Here is a 19,911-nt window from a genome sequence, read left to right as displayed (position 1 = left end):
AAATTGGGAAGGGAATTATTATGAAATTAATAATCTTAGGTATAATAATTGTACTGTGGTTATATAGGAGAACATCTATTCTTAGGAGATACATGCTGCAATGTTAAAGGGTTAAGTGTTACAATGTCTGTAACTTACTTGCAAATGGTGACCCCAAAAAGGGTGTGTGTGTGTGTGTGTGTGTGTGTGTATATGTGTGTGTGCGCGCACGCGCTTTGTAAGGCTACAATTGAGAGAAGCGCAGGTCTCCGCCACAAGCCTTAGACTCATAAGCCGGGTCAGGCCAAATTCCGCTGCGCGTAGGGGAACAAACGGCACAAACGGGGCACAAACGGCAAACGCCACCGTCGCCACGGGGGCCTCGGCCTAGCTCAGCGCACCCGCCAGCATGCCCCACCCTGATTGGTCCACTTGTTCAGCTCGCCGGCACCCCTATATCCAATTGGCGTAGCGCTTGCTGAGCGGCGGCGGCAACCGACGTACACAAGGAGCTTGAGCGTTCTGTGGAGAGAGTGCGAGGTCAGGCCATGAACTTGGGGTAAGTGGGGTAAGCTGGGGTAAGCTGGGGTAGGGAAGGTGGTCGTCAGCGGAAAGGGAGGCATGTGTGTCTGGGTTGTCCCTTGGAGTCTTTACTGGAGAACGTTCCCAACTTGCGCCGCCGCGAGGGGCAGAGCCCAGTTCTCGGGTAGAAGATCGAGGCAGATGGGTCGGCCCTTAGCGACTCCACAGACCTTACGTTTTCACTTAATGACTCGCACTGAAACTGCCCGTGATCCCCTTTCGGTCCCTTATTTACCTTAGGATGGGGAGGGAAGAGAGGTGAGGAGGAAAGGAGAGAAATGACGAGACAGAGGAAGCGTGGCAGCTCCTGGGGAGGACTCCTGGCCCACGCCCCGGGTTCTTCGCCGCCTTGTTTTTGGAGTCTTGCAGAATGTTGGAACGCCCAGATTAGTTTTAGGCCCACGAGGCGGGGAACCAGGCTTCTCAAGAAATCGATGTAGTACCAGTGCCTAACATCTAGTAGGCGCTCCTTAAGTAGGGGTGAATAAATAAATAAGGACTGGTGCGTGGTCTTCATCACTCCCAAGTTTGATATTTTAAGAAGATGAGAAGCCACCAAACTCAGACCTAACTGCATATCGTTCAGCAAATGTTATTATGTTTTAGAATCTGGGGATAGGGAAATAAATAAGATAGTGTGTCCCTTAAGGAGATTACAGTGCAGTGCGTTATTGAAGATAGTTTACCATTGAAGGTCTTTTCTTTCTTGGTGACGTTTCACCAACAAACATGAACTGGTCATAACCCCGCAATAAGGAAAGCCGTAAAACCTATTCTTTGCAGTGTTTTACCTTTAACAGTTAAGTTGAGGTAATTTGATTTCCCCTACCTGAGCAACACCGCAAATTTCGCGTTCCTAATCAGACCTTTCCCAACCTTTCTCTCCCTTGACTGGCTTGCTGGATTTAATTTTCTCTCTCTGAATTATGAACTGTATGTATGGGCTGCCATTTTTGTTCTCAGTGGAGTTTTAGGACCTTAACAGACGTTCAAGTTTTGTTGGCAGTGCCTACTGTTACTTGATGCCTTTGCTTCTGACATGCACTTATAAAGCATCATACTAAATATCACTATGTATTATTTGAAATATTGAAAGTGGTACTCTTTGCTCAAGCAGTTACTAACCTTGATGGCATTGTTAGTAGTCATTTTCGATGCCCCAGCACTCCGTAGAATGTGTTAGTCATGAGTTCATTATGAAACTAATGAATGGCGGTTAAATATATCTTGCTCCTTTAACTTATGTGAGGAGTTTTGGTAACAACATTATAAAAAAATGGTGGTATGATAACTTAATTTATAGCTTACCAATAACAAAATGAGATTTCAGGTTAATGATAACAATGCTTGTATTATTGAAGAGTTTCAAGAATTTTCCCTCTGTAGTTGTGGGTTTTATCTTGGATTGCAAAACGTTTTTAATTAAAACACTGGTTCGATGTGTACAAGATTCCTGCATAAATTCAAAATAATGGATTTATTGTCAAGGTTCAAATGAACATTTCTGGTTATTTAAAATGTTGCGGTTTGTTAAAAATGGGAGACAACTTTCTTTTTTTATTGCAGAGATGGTTTAAAGCTTGAAACTGAATTACTGGATGGAAAAACCAAGCTAATACTGTCTCCATATGGTATGTTGTGTTACAGAAATCTGAAATGTTAACTTTTAAATTCATACATAAAATTTATATTAGTTCAACAGACTTTTTACTTGTAATAGAGTGATATTTAAATGATATTTTGGAAAAAGCTGTTTCCTCAAACTTCTGCAGATTTGCTTCTGGCCAGATAAAATCAGGTTACAACACTGCTTACTACTGTCAGTATTCAGACTCATAACATTTAATGTTCCAGTATATTGCGTGTTCATTATATTTGCATATAGCAGATATCCTTATTGCCTGATGAATAATACAAGTAAAATTTATGTAATTATGTTATTTGCATGTAAAGAATGTATCATTTGAGAAAAGTTTATAGTAAGACCACAGTAAAATGCTAAAGTCACTTTTAGTATTCGTTTTTAAACTCAGTGTACTTTGATACCTTCTCCGCATTTTTTTTCTGTTTATAGTTTTACCTTGGAAAGATAAAAAACAAAAATAAAATAGAAGTAAATCCTTGAACTGGATTAGAAAAAAATACTCAGTCAAGATCTAAAGTTAATGCTTTCGAGGATAATGTTGCTAGCTTAAAATCTTACAACAATATTAATTACAGTTTTCTTGCATTACCACCTTAGTATGTTTTTAGTGGATAGTTTAGTAATTTCTTTTTTCTTTTGTAGAACATAAATCAAAAATTTCTGTGAAGGTAAGCCATATGACTTTGACCTGACCTGTTTTCAAATGTAAAATGCAGTTTTATTTACAGTGGTTAGAAAATAATTCCTGGGAAATGTCAAGTGTTCTAAGGGGTTTGGAATTATAGTGAGAAGTTATTATTTTCTTGCTTTCAGATTGGTCCTTTCACAGAAATTGAATCATTTTAGGTTTAGCCCAAAAGAACCTCTTTCTCTAGATAAGTGCTATTCAGTAAAGCATCTATGTTAATGGAAGTATTCATTAATAAAATCAGTATTATCGAATATGAAAGCCACTAGTCATGTATAGTTATTGAGCACTTAAAATGTAACTAGTATGACTGAGCAACTGAATTTCTAATTTCCTTTAATTTTTAATGGAATTTAATGGATAATGGACTGTACTGGACAATGCAGCTCCAGAGATCTTTAAAAATAGATATTCAGACTTTAAACAGAAATGTTTTTTCTTTTCATACTCAAATTCCATTTGCCCACACCAAAGGGGAAATTTAATTCACAAATTGTAGCATGCATTTAGCTTTTTCCTTTAAAAGGTTGCACTTGAGCTTAAGGGTAATTTTCCTTTTAAATTATTTTCCGTTATCAGGAATCTATTGTGCTTTTTTCTACAAAATACATTATCACTTTATTTTAATTTTTGAGACAGAGTCTCACTCTGTCACCCAGGTTGGAGTGTAGTGGCATAATCATGGCTGCAGATCTTCCTCCTCCAGCCTCCTGAGTAGCTGGGACCATGTGCATGAGCCACCATGCCCAGCTAATTTTTTTTATTTTTAGTAGAGAGGGGATCTCACTATGTTGCGTAGGCTGGAATTACCATTTAAAAATTTTTTTGGAGGTTGAGCATGGTGGCTCATGCCTGTAATCTCAGCACTTTGAGAGGCCAAGGTGGGTGGATCACCTGAGGTCAGGAGTTCAAGGCTAGCCTGGCCAACATGGTGAAACCCCATCTCTACTAAAAATACAAAAATTAGGTGTGGTGGCGCTAGTCCCAGCTACTTAGGAGGCTGAGGCAGAAGCATCACTTGAACCCTGGAGATGGAGGTTGTAGTGAGCCGAGATCGCACCACTGCACTCCAGCCTGGGTGGCAGCGAAATTCCTTCTCAAAAAACAAAAGCAAAAAAAGCCAACTTTTTTGATACTTCTACTTTTCTTGGTACCTATTTCTTTTTTAATTTTTAGATTAATATCAGTAGGAATTTCTCTTCTCCTCTTTCATAACTTACTACAGCCCCCTTTTCTTTTATCTTTGCATTGTCTTAAAGTCTTTGCTTGTCTGTGGATAGAACCCAGTTTGGATGATGTACCACTTTGCCCTTCAACTCTAAGCCCTTGATGGCTTTACTTGCAGGTTTAATTAAGGTGAAGAAGTTGCTGGAGTACCCAAAATATCACTCAATAAATAGGTGAAGATGATCAGAACAATTCCACAAGCTATATATAAAAATTGTTTCTCTATCATATAGTTATATACCATGTATGCTCCCCTAATCACAGACTACAGATTGTATGTTATTCCTACCCCTTTCCCTATTAAAAATTGCAACTAACTGCTGTTATTTGAAACACATTCACAAATGCAGTGGCCTTTATCAAGTTCCTAGATGAAAAGCTATTTGTAATGGTTGATTTTTAGCTTCTCCAGGCTGATTTGTTATAGAAGCCACATTTGTGAAGACATTTTATTGTCATTTTAACCAACTCAGAACATCTGAAGATCCCCTTTATAGGCCTATAATAAACAGAATTCACTAGTCTTGGATTTTTGGTAGGCCTATAATAAAGTTACTAGTCTTGGACTTTTGATTACTAGACTTTTAATTATAAAATTCTATCAGCTGTCTAGAGGTGTTTTAGGATTTTTTTTTTTTTAAGAGTAACTACTATGTTCTCAACTGATGTTGAGCCTAAATTGTTTACTGCCTTAAAGCAAATTGTTTGGGTTTATCCCCATTGCATTTGGGACTTCAAAATACTGATGCAACGTAAGTTTCCCTTCTGTATTGATTGTTTTCAAGAAGTTTCTTTTCCCATATTGATAGAGGTTACAGAGATCCTCCTCATTTCTTTTTTGCTCTTCACAGACTATAAACACCAAAATCAGTAGTATTTTCTTCCTTTTTTGTTTTGTTTTTTAGTTTCCCAAATTTCACAGTTCTGCCACTAGATGTTGAATTCTCTTTTCTGCAAGTTATTCATGAATTATCTCTGCATAGTGCTTTTCTTTGTTCCTTCTAATGGGGTAAGCTCCTGAGTTACTACAACACCTACAGGTCTCTTTTTTTTCCCTATTTCCCACTGGTTGAATTATTGTAATCTCCATAGTGTGTTCTTTAAACACAGCTGAACTCTATCTCATTATCATCAAGTGTAACATATATGTGGTCGAAGCGCTTTCCTAATTCTATCAAAATCTGTGCATTTTTCTTTCTTTTTTTTTTTTTTTTTTTCTTTTTTGAGACAGGCTCTCTCTCTTTGTCCAGGCTGGAGTGCAGTGGGACAGTTATGGCTCACTGCAGCCTCGACCTCCTGGGCTCAAGGGATCTTCCTCCCTCAGCCTCCCAAGTAGCTAGGACTATAGGCGCATGCCCACACCACCAGGCTCAGTTAATTTTTTTAATTTTTTTGTATAGACGGTAGTCTTCCTGTGTTGCCCAGGCTTGTCTCAAACTCCTGGGCTCAAGCGATCCTCCTGCCTCAGCCTCCCAGAGTGCTGGGATTATAGGTGTGAGCCACTGTGCCCAGCCTCTCCTACATTTTTATTTTTCTTCAATCTGTGGTAATAAAGTAAACTTGGTTACTTGCCTAATTTCTTAGGTTTATAGGAAGAGAAATGGGAAAATACAGATAATACAGTATCATAAGTAATTTATTAAAATAATGGATTCTAAAACTCTTAAACTTAAAATAGTCTCAAAGATTAGTTGAACTATAAAACAATAAAAAAATTTTTATGAGTATGTCTGCATGTGAGAATCAGTGACATACTAAAAGGTATTTGTAATATTAGTGCTAGGTAGCACATTTTATATATATATATATAGTTTGTTTGTTTGTTTGTTTGTTATAGAGACGAAGTTTCGTTGTTGTTGCCCAGGCTGGAGTGCAGTGGCACGATCTCGGTTCACTGCAACCTCTGCCTTCTGGGTTCAAGCGATTCTCTTGCCTCAGCCCCTCGAGTAGCTGGGATTACAGGAGCCCACCACCATGCCCAGCTAATTTTTTTTTTTTTTTTTTTTTTTTTTTTTTAGTAGAAATGGTGTTTTACCATGTTGGCCAGGCTGGCCTTGAACTCCTGACCTCAGGCAATCCACCACCTTGGCCTCCCAAAGTGCTGGGATTACAGGCATGAGCCACCGCACCCTGGCCCACATTTTATATTTAAAAATGTTACTTTTCTCTGATTTGTTCTGGCCTTGGGATCCTGGCCCCATATAAATTGTGAAGTGAGCTGATATTAAACAAATCCATTGAACATTGTCTTTAAAATAATAAAAAATGGCTGGGCTTGGTGGCTCACGCCTGTAATCCCAGCACTTTGGGAGGCCGAGGCAGGTGGATCACCTGAGGTCAGGAGTTCGAGACCAGCCTGGCTAACATGGTGAAACCCTGTCTCTACTAAAAATACAAAAACTAGCCAGGCGTGGTGGTGGGCATCTGTAATCCCAGCTACTCAGTTGGCCAAGGCAGGAGAATTGCTTCAACCCGGGAGGTGGAGGTTGCAGTGAGCTGAGATCGTGCTGTTGCACTCCAGCCTGGGCAACAGAGTGAAATGCTGTGTCAAAAAAAAGTAGTTAAACAATTTTTTTTAATTGAAAAAAATAGAGGTAATGTAGGTGGTATAATCTAATGACATTAGATTCAAAGCTGGAGTATAGTGGAGATGTCCTATAACAACTATAATAAAAGTTCCTGAAGTAAGATAATTTCTAGTTGTTGATGAAGATTTGCAAGTATTAAGAGTTAGTTTCTTATGGTTATATTACCTAAATAGCAAAATGGAAAAAAGTTTAGAGGACTGATTTATCACAGATCATATAAATAAAGATAATTGGTGGTTTTTCTTGGACAGTTGTAAAGAATAAGCTTCTGGTGTTTTAACAGATGGGAAATAAGGCCAAGATTGCAAAATGTCCTTTAAGAACAAAAACTGGGCACATTCTAAAATCAACACAAGATACTTGTATTGGGAGTGAAAAACTTTTGCAAAAGAAGACAGTTGGTTCAGAAACATCACAAGCAAAAGGTGAAAAAAATGGAATGACTTTTTCATCTACTAAGGATTTATGTAAACAATGTATAGATAAAGACTGTCTTCATATCCAGAAAGAGATTTCATCTGCAACCCCTAATATGCAGAAGACTAGAAACACCGTAAATACATCTCTAGTAGGTAAACAGAAGCTTCACAAAAAACACATCACAGCTGAAAACATGAAGAGCAGTTTGGTGTGTCTAACACAAGACCAACTACAACAGATTTTGATGACTGTAAACCAAGGAAATAGATCTCTTTCCCTGACTGAGAATGGAAAGGAGGCAAAAAGTAAGATTTTTCTAAAGTTTTCATGAAGCTTGATTTTTTCAATATGTGTTTTAGAATATCAGATTCATTGGGTTTTATGTAACTGTGACTCTTAAACGCTAATTTAACCTGTTAATCTATTAAAATAATTGTTCTTTTAGAGGACTTTCTCTAATATGCAAAATTATTTCTATAGTTGTGCCATATTTTAAAGTTAGTGCTTAGAATATTAAACCTAGTTTCTGTGGATTTTAGAAAAAATGTTAGTACAAAAAACTATTATTATACTTATTTTAGAATATAGGAGGCTTTACTCATATTTAAAATAGTTATATGAAACATTGTTTAAAAACAAATTATGATATTTCCAGTGAAAATTAGGAAACCTTACTATGACTATTTGACTTGAGTTACTGAAAAACATTGCTTGGCCACTGCATTTACTCTTTCTATTCCTCATTCCATGCTAAGAATTGGCAGTACTTTTTTTAAAAAAACAAGGTTAACACAGATTTGGAAGGAACAGTAGAGTGTTATATGCTTTGTCTTTCACAAGTCCTGGCATTGTATTGTGTTTTTAAAAGCCTTCTAATTTCCACTTTGGGATAAGGAATTGCGAATATGAAGACAATAGAAATGTCTAAAATTGTATTAGGCAATAGTGAAATAAAAAATTAACAGTTCACATAGAGAGGCCCCACAAATGGTTTGGGGACCCAGTAACTCCTGAATATTCCCATGATACTCAAGATGGGATTATTTACTCTCTCTTGTTATAGATTATTCTTGGTAAAATGAGGGAGCTGGATTTTGTCTTTAAGGCTAAAATTCTAGCAACAACAACAACCTGCTTATTAGGCATAATGAGAAATCATATGAACAAAGTTAAAAGCAGAATTTGGCTAATCATGTAGACTTTCATATTAAGTATGCTTTCTCTTCATTGGGAGAACTAGCACATTCAAAAGAAATCAGAACATTTTTTGAGCCAGCCTGTGAGCCCTCTGTAAAACATCTGATTTTGATATTATAGCTGGGCATAGAGACAATTCATGAAAAGGTTTTCCACTGATTTCACAGCTAAATAAGAAAAATAATGTCAAGGTAATGAGTATTTATCAAGATATTTGTATTTATTTCCCTTTAGGTTGTGATTTGTGTTATAATTTTTATTTTATTTATTTATTTATTTTTTGAGATGGAGTCTTGCTTTGTCACCCAGGCTGGAGTGCGGTGGCATGATCTCGGCTCACTGCAAGCTCTGCCTCCCGGGTTCACACCATTCTCCTGCCTCAGCCTCCTGAGTAGCTGGGACTACAGGCACACACCACCACGCCCAGCTAACTTTTTTTTTTCGTATTTTTAGTACAGACAGGGTTTCACCGTGTTAGCCAGGATGATCTCGATCTCCTGACCTCATGATCCGCCTGCCTCAGCCTCCCAAAGTGCTAGGATTACAGGCATGAGCCACCGCATCTGGCCATATAATTTTTATTTGTATTTTTTATTTATTATTATTTTTTTAGATGGAGTCTCCCTTTGTCGCCCAGCCTGGAGTCTCACTCTGTTGCCCAGGCTGGAGTGCAGTGGTGCAATCTCGGCTCACTGCAAGCTCCGCCTCCCAGTTCACACCATTCTTCTGCCTCAGCCTCCCAAGTACCTGGGACTACAGGCACCCGCCACCATGCCCGGCTAATGTTTTGTATTTTTAGTAGAGACAGGTTTTCACCGTGTTCACCAGGATGGTCTCGATCTCCTGACCTCGTGATCCGCCCACCTTGGCCTCCCAAAGTGCTGGGATTACAGGCATGAACCACCGTGCCCAGCCAATTTTTATTTTTAAAAGCATGCTGGCAAGAGGAAATGGAGATTTGTTTTCTGTTGTTGCTCGACTGTTTTCTTCCTTATCTGATACAAGAAATTGTATGGCTATGGTCATGAGCAAGCCATTTAACCTCTGGGTTTCAGTTTCCTTTGTTTTTTTTGTTTTTTTTGTTTTTGAGACGGCCTCTGGCTCTGCTGCCCAAACTGGAGTGCAGTGGCACAATCTCAGGTCACTGAAACCTCCACCTCTTGGGCTCAACCCATCCTCCCACCTCAGCCTCCCAAATAGCTAGGACTACAGGCCTGTGCCACCACACCTACCTAATTTTTGTAATTTTTGTAGAGACGAGGTTTTGTCGTGTTGCCCAGGCTGATCTCGAACTCCTGAGCTTAAGCAATCTGCCCACGTCAGCCTTCCAAAGTTCTGGGACTACAGGTGTGAGCCACCACACCTTGCTTCCTTTTTTTCTTTTTGACAGGAAGGGAAACTTAATGGCCACCTCAAGGATTGTTTTGAGAGTTAATTTAAGTAACGTGTAAGACATGTAAGAACTGTATAGCACTATGCCAAGTATTATAATAGATGTAATTTAGTGTTAATTTTAAAACATGTATTTTACCTCCTAGGTCAATATAGTCTACGTTTAAACAGTATTTCTAATCAGCCAAAGGATGAGAACATTATGGGATTATTCAAAAAAACCGAAATGGTTTCATTTGTCCCAGCTGAAAATAAATCTGTCTTAAATGAACATCAGGAGACATCTAAACAGTGTGAGCAAAAAATTGCCATGTATGTAACTCCTATCTGTTGTTACTGTGTGGTCGTCTTTGGAATATGGTTTTGCTTTTCCGTTACTTGGATGTGAAATACTTACTCTGAATACTTAGAGCTATTTAAAAGCTTATTATTTAATATTTATGGAGTCAGTTGTGTAGAAATGTATGATACAGTTTCTGTTATCTTTTGTGTTTTACCTTAGAGACAATGAATGGAAACCAGCTGATGTATTCAGTACTCTAGGGGAAAGGGAACGTGATAGAAATTCGTTGGAAGCAAAAAAAGCCCAGTGGAAGAAAGAGCTAGGTAGGTAACTTTTATACCTTTATTATAGTATTATTGGCTTAAAGAATATGTATTGAAGCCGGGCGCAGTGGCTCACACCTGTAATACCAGCACTTTGGGAAACTGAGGCGGGTGGATCGGGGAGCAAGAGATCGAGACCATCCTGGCCAACATGGTGAAATCCCATCTCTACTAAAAATATAAAAATTAGCTGGGCGTGGTGGTGCACGCCTGTAATCCCAGCTACTCGGGAGGCTGAGGCAGGAGAATCGCGTGAACCTGGGAGGCAGAGGTTGCAGCGAGCCGAGATCGTGCCACTGCGCTCCAGCTGGGCTACAGAGCAAGACTCTATCTCAAATAAATAAATAAGAATATGTATTGAGGATGAAGTTTAGGGGCCAAGGGAAAACTTCCCCTTTGCCCTCTGAAGGTTTGCTGAAAAATCAGCTGACAAAAGGCAAATTAATAAAAGGCATACAAATTTATTAACATGCATGGAAGTTTTACAAAATATAAAAACTAAAATAAATGGCCAGATGGCTGACACTTGTCCACCATGTTGAGGTTACAGAAAGAATAGGGGTTGGAGCATGGCAAAACAGATTATGGGAGGGGGAGGAGAGCAACCTGGCCAGTAAAAGTGTTTTTTTGTTTTGTTTTGTTTTGTTTTTTGAGACGGAGTCTTGCTCTGTCGCCCAGGCTGGAGTACAGTGGTGTGATCTCGGCTCACTGCAAGCTCCACCTCCTGGGTTCACGCCATTCTCCTGCCTCAGCCTCCCGAGTAGCTGGGACTACAGGCACCCACTACCACACCCGGCTAATTTTTTTGTATTTTTAATAGAGACGGGGTTTCACTGTGTTAGCCAGGATGGTCTCGATCTCATGACCTTGTGATCCACCTGTCTCGGCCTCCCAAAGTGCTGGGATTACAGGCATGAGCCACCACGCCCAGCCAAAAGTGGTTTTATTATGTACATGAGACCTCAAAGGTAGTAGCCTTCAGAGAACAGATGATAAATGTTTCTTTCAGACCTTTAAAGGTGTCAGACTCAGTTAATTTATCCTAGATCTGGACAGGGGAGAATCCTCAGAGAAAGCCTGGCTGCGTCAATGCAGATTTTCTGTACAGATGCAAATCTTCCCCACAAAAGACAGCTTTGCAAGGTTACTTCTGTTTGTAGGCCCTCTGAACAGCCATCTTGAAATGTGTCAAATTAATATATTTTGGGGTAAAACACTGTAGTTTCCTTTAAAGTATAGTTATCCTTCAGTATCCATGAGAGATTGGTTCAAGGATAGTCTTCCCACTTCAGGGTATCAAAATGCACAGATGCTCATGTGGAACCCATGGATATGGAGGGCCTACTGTATATCTTTTAGTATGATATTATCAAAAGTCGTATTTTATAACATTTGACATCTAGAGTAGTTCTCTACAAATGTTTAAGAAACTTTGTGGTTTCATAATGCCTTAGGTCGTGTCTGTTACTCTGAAGTGGGCACCAAAAACCTTAATGTCATCAGTACATTCTGCAGCCCTTGTAAGGTCAAAGATTTGTAAACTTTTTGCATTTCCTGGAAATCCTTTTTTATAATTTTTCATAGCAGACATCCTATGCGTTTAAGTATGGTTTTACTAAAAACTAATTGATTTCACTTTTTTAAATAACCAAAATATTCTAATGAATAATCATTGTTGTATCAGACAGTATGTATTCTAGACAGAAATAAGCTTATTGCTTTCTTTCAGCTTTGGACCTTATAACAGAAAAATCTATAATTTCTTGAAATTTCATTAGTGACTAAGAAATATCCATTACTTCTTCAACTAAATTTGGGGTCTGCGTATCACAGTTTGCAAAACGTGTGACATAACAGTTGTATTTCTTAAGAATAGCTATGCTAAAGGCATGAGATGGGCTTCACCCTAGTTGAAAAACTAGAAAGTCTTGTGAGGCCGTCACTAACTTGGCTGGGATAGATGATTTAGAAAAAGAGATAAGCAAAACCAGGTGAGTGGCTCACATATAATCCCAGCACTTTGGAAGGCCGAGATGGGAGGATTGCTTGAGGCCAGGGGTTCAACATGAGCCTGCTGGAGCAACAGAGTGAGACCCTATCTCTACAGAAAAAAAGAGAGAAGCAGCAGAAATAAGGAGTGAATTGATGCTGGAAGTCAAGTGTGTTAGTCCGTTTTGTGTTGCTATAAAGGAATACCTGAGACTGAATAATTGATAAAGAAAAGAGGTTTATTTGGCCCACAGTTTTGCAGACTGTACAAGCATGGTACCAGCATCTGCTCGGCTTCTGGTGAGGCCTCAGGAAGCTTCTACTCATGGTGGAAGGCAAAGGGGGAGCAGGCATTTTACATGGCAAGAGAGATGCCAGGCTCTTTTACACAACCAGCTCTCGTGTGAACTGACAGAGTGAGAACTCAAGCATCATCCCAAGGGGATGCCACCAAGCCATTCATGAGGGATTCATCTCCTGTGACCCAAACATCTCCCCTTAGGCCCCACCTCCAACATTGGGGAATCACATTTCAACATGAGATCTGAAGGGGACAAATATCCAAACTGTATCATCAAGGTAAAAGAAGAATGAAGAGATTAAACTTACGTTAGCAGTATCAGAAGGTTTGGCGGTCTTGATGTATGTTTATATCACAATTTCATCTTTAAATATTTTCTTTCAGCACATTCCACATCAAAATGCAATACCAAATGTCTGAAATAAGATGGAACTACTTGGAAATGACCGGAATATTTTGTGCTTTAATCATTTTTGTTGTTGTTTTGAGACAGAGTTTCATTCTTGTTGCCCAAGCTGGAGTGCAATGGCGCCATCTCAGCTCACTGCAACCTCTGCTTGCTGGGTTCAAGTGATTCTCCTGCCTCAGCCTCCTGAGTAGCTGGGATTATAGGCACCCGCCACCATGCCCAACTTACTTTTTGTATCTTTAGTAGAGACAGGGTTTCACCATATTGGCCAGGCTGGTCTCGAACTCCTAACCTTAGCTGCCTTGGTCTTGATCCACCTGCCTTGGCCTCCCAAAGTGCTGGGATTACAGTTGTGAGCCACCACACCTGGCCTTATGCTTTAATTATTTTAAAAATCAGTTTACTGTTTTTTTTAACTTGTCTCAGTAAAATGCCTCTATTTAAGTCATGCTTCCAGTAACATTCTTGGAATTTAAGTTTATACAACATTGAATTTTGTATTTAAAGAACTACTGTTGATTGAGGGGTTAGTTTTGACTATATCTCTCAGACACAGGGTTTTATGTTTTTTACTTGTTAGCAATTAAGAAATAATAGCTAACATTTATTGAATATTTGTGCCAAGCCCTATATTGAGATAGGCACTATTATTATCCCCATTTTATAGAAGAAACCAAGGCTTAGAAAGCTTACCAGCAGTTGGCCAGGTGCGGTGGGCTCACTCCTGTAATCCTAGCATGTTGGGAGGCCAAGGCGGGTGGATTACAAGGTCAGGAGATAGAGACCATCCTAGCCAACATGGTGAAACCCCATATCCACTAAAATACAAAAATTAGCCGGGCGTGGTGGTGCCGCCTGTATCCCCAGCTACTCAGGAGGCTGAGGCAGGGGAATAGTTCGAACCTGGGAGACGGAGATTGCAGTGAGCTGAGATTGCGCCATTGCACTCCAGCCCGCTGACAGAACGAGACTCTATATTAAAAAAAAAAAAAAAAGCTTACCAGCAGTTTGCTAACAGTCACATAGCTGGGAAGTTGTTGAACTTGAATTTTAACCCATAGTTCTCTACTTCAGAATTCTAGCTTTTAATTCTCTTAATAATAATTGAATGAACATTACAGGAAACTAGAACCTCATGATAATTGACAAAGTATAAAATAAGTTATTCCAGTAAAACTGCTCCTTATTGGTAATTGTGATAATAAAATTGTACCATACTTAACTTTGGTTCTGATTAAATTTTTTCTTATTCTATGTCCCTAAAAAATTATTCTCCACTTTGTGAGTTAATCTCCTTCCTAAAAAAGAGTTTTGATTAGATCTGTGTTGGTATCTGCATTAAGAAGGTCATGATTTGTTTACATGGTTCTGTTTTTACAGTTTTTGTACATTTTTTTAAAAAGGACATTATTTACAGATGAACAGGTTGCTTTAAAGAAGAAAGAAAAAGAAGTTTCTGAAAAATGGAATGATCCTTGGAAAAAATCTGAAAGTGATAAAATAATATGGGAAAAACATCAAATTCTTGACCAATCTAGGGTAAGGCATCTTAATTGCAATCTAGGGTAAGACATCTTAATTGCAATTTTTAAAATACTAAGCAGTGTTCATATTATAGAATTTATTTTTAAAGCTTATTAAAAAAAAAAAAGTTGTTTTTTTTTTTTTTTTTGAAACGGAGTTTCTCCCTTGTTGCCCAGGCTGGAATGCAGTGGCACAATCTCAGCTCACTGCAATCTACCCCTCCCAGGCTCAAGCGATTCTCCTGCCTCAGCCTCCCGAGTAGCTGGGACTACAGGTACTCACCACCATGGCCAGCTAATTTTTTGTATTCTTAGTAGAGATGGTATTTCACCACATTACTCAGGATGGTCTCGAACTCCTGGCCTCACGTGATCTGCCAGCCTCGACCTCCCAAAGTGCTGGGATTACAGGCATAAGCCACCGTGCCCAGCCTATTTAAAAAAAACTTGTCATATTGTTGGGTTTTTTGTATGTGTGTTTTTTTAAAAAAAAAAGAAACAGGGTCTTGCTCTGTTGCTCAGGCAGGAGTGCAGTGGTGAAAACATAGTTCCCTGCAGCCTTGAACTTCTGGACTAAAGGGATCCTCCTGCCTCTGCCTCCCAAATGGCTGGTACTACAGGTGTACTCCACCATGCCCAGCTAATTTAAAAAAAATTTTTTTTAGAGACAGGGTCTCACTGTGTTGCCCAGGCTGGTGTCAAACTTCTGACCTCAAGCGATCCTCCCACCTTGGCCTCCTGAGTAGCTGGGATTGTAGGTGTGAGCCACTGGGCCTGGCTCATATGGTATTTTAAAACAGTGTTATTTTTCATTTAATTATGACCTCAACTGGTCTCTATTTACATTCTGTGAGTTGTCTCGTTATGTCGTTAGGTGAGTGTAGAGGCTCCCTTTAGAGTCTTATAAAAGAGCTGTGCAATTTTTGAAATGAATACAAAACTCTGCCACTATGTGTAAGTGTTTAGTTATCAAATATACGCATATGCCAAGTTTGCGTTGTGTAGTGCTTTTGTGATTTTTAAATTTTATCTGTGGTTAATTTTGGGTAAAGAAACAGTGTCACTGTTTTTCTATTTATTTTTACACTTCTGCTAGCTCTTCAAGCATTCTATCACAATCTCGTAGCCAGGTTATGGTGGTCCAAGCTGATGGGGCATTCACTACTTAGAGCTAGTCAGACTTTAGAGGTAAGTCCTAAGTGTCAGTACTTTGGATATTTAAACCTTTTAGTATTTGACCTCTAACCTATTTTCCTTGAAGGAGAGAATCTAAGTCCTCCTTATTTTTAGTTATCAGTTAATTTTTACTTGAGTGTATTATGCTTCATTTGCCTTCATTTCTTTTTTACATTTATTATCCCTTCCTCCTTGTGAACATTTACATTTTAGCAAATGTATTCTGAAAATAATGTAGTAACCTAAAGGGATGATTCTCCTAAAGTGATGATTCTGGTGGTAGAAATTTTTGGCACTATGGCCTAATTAGGTAAATTTCTTATAGAACGCCTTCAAGTTAAATTTTTTGCATGGCTGTCTATTCTGCTTCATGTAGAGCTGACTTGCCTACATTGAATACTTTTGTTGTCTGTTAATAATTTTACATTAACAAAAGGAATGAAATCTGAATTGCATTTGCCCACAATCCCAAAAGCACTTTGACTGAAAAGGCAATAAGGTTGTCTTGGTAGAACTCATTTTGGAAAATTCTGTAGCTCTGGGTGATAATTTTAAGTGTGTAAAGTTTAGAAGTTGTATGCAGACACCGTTAAAAGCTGTAGCTAAAACTAAGTTTTCATGAAGTTGGTGAGGATCTGTTGTTGGCTTATTTACTTTTCAACATCAGGATAAAAAATCTGTAATAACTAAAAATGTTAAATAATTTCAGTTGCCAAATTTTCAGTTCAATGTCAATATATAATTTATTTCTTAATTTGCATGGCTTTTTAGGTCGTTTATTATCTGGGGATAATCCATACCATGATTGTTAATGCAAGTAAAGAACCATTTGAGGTGACATTTAGGTTTTAAAATATTTTGTATATATTTTTTAATGATAGTATTTGTCAGCTGATGAAATGACGAGGCTCATGAATTTGGAAAGGAGAACTTTATTTCTCATCAGCGGTTGCAACCTGTAGCATGGCCATTCTGACAGGCTGGGAAGCATAGCCTTCAGCCAACCAGGAGCCAGAAACTTCAAGGTGTCGAGGAAGGGAACAGGAATTTATGCTGAGTGAAGTGGCTGAATATACGTATTTAATAAGCTATAGGAGGGGTCATGAATATTTATGAAAGGAGAAACACGCATGCACAATTGAGTTTTATGCCCCTTCATGGGTTCCATGTACAAAAAATGGCAGCGTTAGCATGATCCAAGGGTAGAGTTTTCAGCCCTCTGACATCAAAGAGTGAAGCAGAGGACACAAAAACCTTTTGGCCAGAAGCATCAGGTGGTTGGTTGGTATCAGTGCTGGCATCTTCTGAAGGGCTGGTTTCTGTTTAGCCCTTAGGCTAAATAATGGTTAGCCAGGGAGGGAGGAGGTATAATGTGGTGTGTCTGATTTCCCTATCCACTCATGGCCAAGAACTCAGTTTTCAAGGCACTTTGGGGTCCTTGGCCAAGAGATGATCCATTCAGTTGGTTGGGGGACTTAGAATTTTGCTTTTATTCCTCATGTGTATCTTTTTTTAAATGACTAAAAAAACCCAATAAAGTTATTTAAAAAATTTTTGGAATCAAAAGTTGTGGGGGTTGATGATGGGAGAAGGACTAGAAAACGAAACATATGCTATATCCAGGACTGGACAACGAAGAGTTAAAAGAGTATGATTATCGGCTCATTTTTTTTACTGTTTAAATGCAGTTTTGGCCAGGCGCGGTGGCTCATGCCTGTAATTCCAGCACTTTGGGAGGCTGAGGTGGGCGGATCACGAGGTCATGAGATCGAGACCATCCTGGCCAACATGGTGAAACCCTGTCTCTGCTAAAAATACAAAAATTAGCTGGGCATGGTGGCGCGTGCCTGTAGTCCCAGCTATTCGGGAGGCTGAGGCAGGAGAATTGCTTGAACCTGGGAGGCGGACGTTGCAGTGAGCCGAGATCGCACCACTGCACTCCAGCCTGGGCGACAGAGCAAGACTCCATCTCAAAAAAATAAAAATCAGTTTTTATGTATTTGTATGTGAATGTGGTACAAAATTGGAGAGATATTATTGAGGGAAAAGGAATTTGCTGTGTAACAAAAAAGCCCTCTTCTCAAATACCTCAGAGCAGTTGTTTTCAGAAATCCCAGCTGTAGCCACAACTATTTATATTGTTTGAATATCTAGTTAGCCTCTCCATATAATTGGGAGGGAAAGAAGTTTGGTTGTAGGCAGTCACCAAAGCCTGTAAAGCATAAGGAAATGCATATAAAGTGCCTAGAATAGTGACTGACAATAGAACAAATGCTAACGAAGTTTTGTTCTACTTATAACTTAAAGAGTTGGGGGTCTCACTTTGTTACCCAGGCTGAACAGGCACAGTCATGTTGCACTCCAGCCTCGAACCTCTGGGTTCAAGTTATTCGCCTGTCTCAGCCTCTGACTGGCTTATTTCACTTAGCATAATGTCCTCAAGGTTTACCCATACTGTAGCATGTGTCAGAATTTCATTTCTTTTTAATGCTAAATAACATCCTGTTGTATGTATATACCATGTTTTCTTTATCCATTAATCCATGGATAGAAATTTGGATTGTTTCTACCTTTTGGCTATTGGGAATAATGCTGCTATGAACATTGGTGTATAAATAATCTTTTTCAGTTCCTGCTTCAATTCTTTTGGGTGTGTACTCAGAAGTGGAATTGCAGGATTGTGTGATAATTTTTTGTTTAATTTTTTATGTTAAAATTTTTACCAATTTTAATTTTGTAATTTTGTGTTAAATTATTACACTGCTTTCCACAGCAGCTGTACCATTGTATATTTCTATCAGCAGTGCACTGTGTTCCAATTTCTTCACATCCTCACCAACACTTACTTACTGATTTATTGACAGTATCCATCCCAGTGGTTGTGAAATGGTATCATTGTGGTTTTGATTTGCATTTCCCAGTGATTAGTGATGTGGAACATTTTCCCACATGCTTATTGACTATTTGCATATATTTGAAGAAATGTCTGTTGAGATCCTTTGCCCATTTTAGTCAGGTTTTTTGGGTTTTTTTGTTGTTGAGTTGTAGGAGTTACATATTTTGTATGATAATCCCTTATCAGATACATGATTCACAACTATTTTCTCCCATTCTGTGAGCTACTTTTTCACTCTCTTGATAATAGTGTCCTTTGATGCACAAAAGTCCTTAATTTTGATGAAGTCCATTTTATCTGTTTTCTTTGGTTGCCTGTGTTTTTGGTGTCCTATCAAAGAAATCATTGCCAAGTCTGATCATCAGACTGTATTTTCTTCTAAGAGTTTTCTAGTTCTAGCTCTTATGTTTAGGTCTTTCATCTATTTTGAATTTTCTATATGGTATAAGGTCAGGGCCCTACTTTATTCTTTCGCATGTGGATATCTAGTTTTTCCTAGCACCATTGCTGAAGACTGTCCTTTCCCCATTGAATGGTGTTGGCTCCCTTGTCCAGAACTATTTGACTGTGTATTTGAGGATTTATTTCTGGACTCCTCTATTCCATTTGTCTGTATGCTACTGCCTCACCATTTTGATTACTGTGGCTTTGGAGTGAGTTTTGAAATCAGGAAGTATGACCCTTCCACTTTCTTCTTTTTTAAGGTTGTTTTGTCTATTCGTGTTCCTTTGAGATTCCATATGAATTTTAGGATGGATTTTTCTATTTCTCCAAAAAAAAAGATTATTGATATTTTCATAGGGATTGCATTGAATCTGTAGATTGCTTTAGGTAATATTAATATCTCAATAATATTAAGGCTTCCAATTCATGAATACAGGATATCTTTCCATTCATTTGTGTCTTTAATTTTTTTTCAGCAATGTTTTGTAGTTTTCAGTGTACAAGTCTTACTCCTTCTTGGTTAAGTTTTTCCTTTTAATTTAAAAAAATTTTTTTTTTCTTTTTATGGTTTTGGTTAAGTTTATTCCTAAGTATTTTTTCTTTTTGATGCCATCGTACATGGGATTTTAAAAAATTTCATGCCATTGTACATGGGATTTTAAAAAATTTCATGCCATTGTACATGGAATTTTTTTTTTAATTATACTTTAAGTTCTAGCGTACATGTGCACAACATGCAGGTTTGTTACATATGTATACATGTGTCATGTTGGTGGGCTGCACCCATTAACTCGTCATTTACATTAGGTATATCTCTTAATGCTATCCCTCCTCCCTCCCCCCATCCCA

General features: G+C 38.6%; 1 protein-coding gene across 14 annotated transcripts in view; it reads left to right on the top strand.

Moving 5' to 3' along the window:
• The first annotated feature begins 253 nt into the window (after nt 1–253).
• CCDC66 (coiled-coil domain containing 66) overlaps nt 254–19,911 on the top strand; it is a 62,607-nt gene continuing 42,949 nt past the window's right edge. For 4 of the 14 annotated variants that reach the window (XM_055273679.2, XM_063645348.1, XM_055273624.2 and 1 more), the window contains exons 1-7: nt 390–538; nt 2,128–2,192; nt 2,849–2,874; nt 6,993–7,434; nt 9,865–10,030; nt 10,221–10,324; nt 14,441–14,562. In XM_055273679.2, the coding sequence (XP_055129654.2) occupies nt 528–538; nt 2,128–2,192; nt 2,849–2,874; nt 6,993–7,434; nt 9,865–10,030; nt 10,221–10,324; nt 14,441–14,562 (936 nt within the window). In that variant the 5' untranslated portion in view covers nt 390–527. Of the gene's footprint in view, nt 539–2,127; nt 2,193–2,848; nt 2,875–6,992; nt 7,435–9,864; nt 10,031–10,220; nt 10,325–14,440; nt 14,563–15,642; nt 15,735–19,911 lie in introns of all 14 variants that reach the window. The other 10 variants (XM_063645368.1, XM_055273696.2, XM_063645361.1 and 7 more) reach the window with 7 other exon arrangements.

The sequence above is a fragment of the Symphalangus syndactylus genome, chromosome 1, assembly GCF_028878055.3.
Source record: "Symphalangus syndactylus isolate Jambi chromosome 1, NHGRI_mSymSyn1-v2.1_pri, whole genome shotgun sequence".
NCBI lineage: Eukaryota > Metazoa > Chordata > Mammalia > Primates > Hylobatidae > Symphalangus > Symphalangus syndactylus.
This window is presented reverse-complemented; position numbering and strand designations above follow the sequence as displayed.